At 43.3% G+C, this 5,770-nt stretch overlaps 1 protein-coding gene across 1 annotated transcript in view; it reads left to right on the forward strand.

Annotated features, from left to right (window-relative positions):
* The first annotated feature begins 215 nt into the window (after positions 1-215).
* LOC123081398 (uncharacterized) overlaps positions 216-5,770 on the forward strand; it is a 6,215-nt gene continuing 660 nt past the window's right edge. The window contains exon 1 of the mRNA XM_044504069.1: positions 216-584. Within this exon, the coding sequence (XP_044360004.1) occupies positions 319-584 (266 nt within the window). The 5' untranslated portion in view covers positions 216-318. The remainder of the gene's footprint in view (positions 585-5,770) is intronic.

Here is a 5,770-nt window from a genome sequence, read left to right on the forward strand (position 1 = left end):
GCCTGCTCCCTCCCCGTGTCCATTAGCGCTCCTGTCCAGAGCGAAGAGAAGGCGAAAAAGCGCCGCCGAAGCTGCATGAGCAGGCTTCTATTGCTACGCAACAATAGAGTAGGCGCGCCGCCCACAAAATGTTTGAATGATCGGGTAAAGAGCGAGCTTCTTATATGGGATCCGACGCATCCAGCAGAGCGAAGAAGCGTTCCATTCTTTTCGGCGGCATCCTTCCGCATTGGCGGCGAGTGGAGTGCCACAATCCCATTCATCATTTTTGATCTACATAACCCAAAGCCCATAGCACTGGCGACATCTCCGGCATAAATGCAAGGAGGATGTATAGCTGATATAGGATCTTGTGGAACTGGATTTGATTCTGCAAGCGGTTCGGTACGAACGAAGAAATTTCGAACAAAAGGATCGGAACTCGCTGATAGGAAAGGAGAGAAAAACAAAGCAATGCCAAGAGCTCCGTCAATCTGCTGTTCATCGATAGACGAAGCTCTCTCTTTTTCATCTCGTGCCAGATGTAACAAAAGATTAGTCCTTTTTCCTTCTCGCGAACCACGGGAGCGCCCAGCGCCCAGAAGAGCAAAGCTCATTTTCAAAACAGGGTCAAGCAGCGCATTAAAAAGGGCTGGCCCATTAAAAGGACGCTTACTTTGCGAACGAAGTTCAGAATCAACAAGGGTTCTCCGAACGAAGGGAGTGTACAACTGGGGCGCAGCCCAACTTTTTTGTTGGAGAGATAGAATGGAGTTCTTCACGAAGTTCGAGACAAAGGAAAAAATCAAAGTTTCTCTATAGCCTCTTCGTTTTGAGACATTATGGCTTTGGGGTCGACCCCGGTAACAAAAAAGGAATCCATAAAAACTGGGGATCCAACACCATGATAAAATACTACCCTCATGATTAGACCATGTCCCTGAGATTTGAATAAAAAAAGGTGCATTAGCGGTTAATACGTTGTAATTAGATAAGTTATTTGGAATATGATGGAACGAAAGACCAAGGAAAGGAAGAAGAATGCACCAAAATGCAAGTGCTGCACCAAATGCTGGTGGTTGTTTCTTGTTGTAAGTGAATGCAACGAAAAGACCCAGAAATAACGAATAATGAGAAAATTCATTTATAGACATTTCATGCTCATTTCCAAATTTATGCTTAGTTATTCCCATCATCCGGTAACCACAGGATGATCCCAATCTCCTTTTAGTAATAGATCTTTTTGATATGTCTCAGTCTCAACGGCAAGGAAGAGAAAATGCATCGAGTCGTTTATCAAGAAAGTGGACGAGCATGGCGGTCCCTATATCTCTGAGGGGTGTACCACTTTTTTTTTTCAAGTCAGCTTAAGAGGTTCAAAAGAGAAAGTCACTCTCCTTATTCTTGGCTAGTGGAATGGAAGCAAGACTCTTTCCTATCCACTTTGCCGAGGGGAGAGAACTCAAAGATAACTCAAGCTAGACAGAAAGGTGCAAAAGTCCAAAGTTTCTTAAGGATCCTGTAAGCAAGTAGGTTAAGATTGTCATTTAGCTTCAATTTCTTCAGTCACACAAGCGGGTCCGCGTGCAACAAAAGAAATTGTATTTTCCTACTACTCCGACCTTGCCCTGAAAGGATAAGGAAATTGGATAAGAGCAAGAGCTAGACTGACTGTTGGTCCAATGCTAGTGGAGGATTCAGACTGAGGACCCCCTGTGGCGGCTACTCATAAGAAGATGAAGGATTGAAAGAGGACTGATCACCCCTCTGATTTGTGATCTTTTAATAGAAAGAAAAAGCCTTCTCTCAGACTTAAAGGTAAATGAAAGCGGGATTTTTTTTCTCTCCTCTAAGCTAGCAGCAAGTCAAGTAATCTGAGAATGCTGCCCCCAATCCGTAGCTGAGGACGAACTCAACTCATAAGCTTTTTTTGAACCAAGCACCTGTTGTAGAAATGAAAAACCACCCACTAGCAGAGGCTGGAACAACCCATAGAAGTGTAGGGGCTGCTTCAACCAGGCGTACCCGTATCCATTGATTTACCTCCTCTAGAGAGTATTGAACTTTGTGACAAATAGGTTATAGTTACACTCCTTAACTCCCTATTCGCAAGATATAAAAGCTAGCTAGTAAGAAGACTTTCCCTTCTTTTCTGGGAGGGTGAGAACTTGAAAGACTGGCAGAGAAAAGGAAGAAAAGCGGCTAATGCTATCTAAACGATTATTTCAAAGTTTACCAAGTTCGATCGTTCACGAGATAGGGGACTCTTTTAAATAAGACAGTGTATGGCTGTGAATAAGTCTATTCGGCAAGTCATAGAGAAGGACTGGATATAAGCTATTCCCGGTTCTTCATTGGATCCTTTTAGTTTAATATTACTTTTTGGAAGCAATCTCATAATAATATGTATTAGGGACAGCATTTAGGATAGCAAAAGCATTTTTGGAGCAAGAGGGATTACCTTCCAGATTCTTTTGTGATACCCTCTGTGTCGCCTTCTCCTGGATGGTCAGCCCAGTGTCCTGAATCCTTGAGCTCTTCCTCATGGCTTTGACTGGTGACTTACATTTCATCTTATTTGCAGCTCTCTTGGTCCTTGGATATGATGTCTTCTGCCACTCTCCTTGGTGGCTATTCTCCACCATCTCAGTCCCCTCTGAGGTCAGCTGAATCTGATCAGTGGCTGTCTCTGCCTAATCCACCAAGTGTGTACAAGACAAGATCTTTGTCTGTCACAGGTTCTCCTGCTGCTGCAAGTTGATCAGACTGGAATTTGATCCTGTGCAGATAATCTTGAGCAGTCTGGGATCCTTTCTTGATCGTTTGGATCTGAATACGCAACTCAATTATTTGAGCATTTGTCATACAACCAAGACTTCTGGTTTTTTTTCAGGTTTTCTCCCTTTTCTACGAAGGTTTGCTGCTCCGCCTGCACCAGTGAATTATTCTATTCTTCTCCTTTGGTTCAGTCTGTGGGGAAATCAGAATTCACCATTGAATCCTGTGGATCAGCTCCCTTACATAATAATATTTCACTGTATCAGCTACGAGGGGAAAATCTGAAAGACAGAGGATAGAGAGTGAGAGAAAGAGTGTGAGACTTGTGCCGCTCTCCATTTCGAGGGGATTTCGACGATTCTGGGGTGATTGAACTATTTCTTTACCTGTTCAATTTCTAACGAATCAAGATATCCTCTTGTTCCGGTATAAATAGTAGCTATCTGCTCTTCCACTGGGAGAGGATTTGCCTGGGATTGTTTAAGCAATTCCCTTAATCGTCGACCCCTTGCCAATTGATTCTGACTTGTTTTATCGAGAGCAGAGGCGAATAATAGGCTTGTCACTCTGCGAATTGAGCTAGTTCCAATTTGGATTTGCCAGCTACTTGTTTCATGGCTTTAATTTGAGCCGCGGATCCTACTCTGGAAACTGAAATACCCACATTAATAGCGGGTCGAATTCCGGCATGGAATAGATCCGCAGATAAGAATATTTGTCCATCTGTAATGGAGATTACATTAGTAGGAATATAGGCGGAAACGTCTCCAGATTGAGTCTCAACTATTGGTAAAGCGGTCATACTTCCTTCGCCTAAAAGAGAATTTAATTTCGCGGCTCTTTCTAAAAGGCGTGAATGCAAATAAAAAACATCCCCTGGATAAGCCTCACGGCCGGGACTTAATAGAAGGGACATTTGGCGATAAGCTTGTGCTTGTTTGGAGAGATCATCATAAATTATTAAAGTATGCCATTCGCGGTACATAAAATACTCAGCCAGGGCTGCTCCCGTATAAGGAGCGAGGTATTGTAAGGTAGCAGGTGAATCCGCCATTTCAGCTACTACAATAGTGTATTCCATGGCCCCCTCCTCATGGAAAGTAGTTACTACTTGAGCTACGGAGGATGCTCTTTGACCGATAGCTACATAAACACATATTACACCTTGCCCTTTTTTCTTGAGAATTGTATCTGTGGCTACTGCTGTTTTGCCTGTCTGTCTGTCCCCAATAATGAACTCTCGCTGACCGCGCCCTATAGGGATCATCGAATCGATAGCAATAAGCCCTGTTTGAAGAGGTTCGTATACGGAACGCCTGGAAATTCTACTTGGAGCAGGAGATTCAATTAAGCGAGATTCGGAAGCTACAATTTCGCCTCTCCCATCAATAGGTTTAGCCAGAGCATTTATAACGCGACCCAAGTTATATACGCTCACGGGTATCTGAGCAATTCTTCCTGCTGCTTTTACAAAACTTCCCTCTTGATGCTAAACCATAGCTCTAACTGAGTAAAATTCCACAATTTCTAAGAACGATATGCTTTTTTGCATTTTCCACTGTGAAAGCTTCTCTCAATCCCTCCCTAGTCCTTTCTTTCCTGGGCACAGGCTTACCTGGTTGACCGCCCACATTCATTCATTGTTCGTTCTGTTGTGGAATCGAACCACAGAGCTAGCGCAATTGGGATTTAGAGTCCCATGCGTGAAACTAAAGAGGATTTTCAGTCCTCTGCTCTACCAGCCAGAACCTAGAAGGACACTTCACACCCGATTTGACACAGCTAGACTGGAAACACTGCTTGTCAAGAGCACAGACCCCAGTATAGAATACTTTTTTGAGTATGTTGGTAAGGTCCGGTCATCCGCTTCTGTGCTTGCACTTCTGCGTAACTAGGGGTGCAAGTCCAGTACAGCGTACTTTCATAATTGAATCAAAAGCATCGATACATGAAAAATCTCTATATACGATATTTATGACACAGAATGTTGTTCTTTCAACATGATTCGTCAACAATTTTGTCATTGTAACTGACTCTCCGTTCTCTCCGTTCCACTTTGGTTTTCAACTAATAATTACCATGATGAATTTCTCTTACTGCTTGGTTCCGCATTGGATTTTGGAAACTTTTGTTTAGAAAGTGGTGTCACGACCGTGGGGATCAAATGAATGGTTCAGGAAAGTCTAGTGAAGCGGCACGGTCTAATCATATAGATGACCATAGTGGTATGGTTCCATAGAAAACTACTGGAGGCCATTACCGCCACCGAAATGGTTTCCATGCTCCGTTGGATGATTTGACGATATCGCAATATCAAGCTAGAACGGTTTCAATTTGTTGGACGGGAAAGAAACCTCATCCTTTGGTGCACACTAACCGATGAAGCTCAACCCTCTCTCGAACTGAGCTATTTCCGCTTTTTCGAACAAAAAGTTCGAGTAGTTCAGTGAAAAAACGGTCAAGCTTTCTTCCATCCTTCCTAGCTCCTCGAGCTTGCACCCGCTCGACGCCTTTTTCATTGTTCGTTCTGAGGTGGATTCGAACCACTCTCTCCATTTGGATTTCGAGTCCAAAAGGCCCGGCGAAAGAGGATTTTCAGTCCTATGCCCGCTGCCAGCTAGAACGGGATTTTTCCACTTCACACCCACACAATGGGATTTGATGAAATAGCTACGTTTTTTTCTTATTTGATTCGGATACTGTCAATCTACTGTCCATCTTTCTCTTTAGTTTTCTCCTTTCTTTCTCCTCAACCTATCTCCATTGGATGGACTTACGAAAGAATAATATCTAATCTCCCCATCGCGGTTAGGATCCCATGAACCAGGAGCGCCAGCACCGGTTCCTCGATCTTCCTACTGGAGGCATGGTCATGGCTTTCATTCATTCATTTCATTCTTTGTTCTGTTGTGGAATCGAACCACTCAAAGGATTTAGAGTCCTTTTACCAACCAGTCAGAACCAATATTTCTCTGTTATATTCTGTTTTTTCTTTGTCAGCTAGCACAATTTG

This window comes from Triticum aestivum, chromosome 1B (assembly GCF_018294505.1).
Source record: "Triticum aestivum cultivar Chinese Spring chromosome 1B, IWGSC CS RefSeq v2.1, whole genome shotgun sequence".
NCBI lineage: Eukaryota > Viridiplantae > Streptophyta > Magnoliopsida > Poales > Poaceae > Triticum > Triticum aestivum.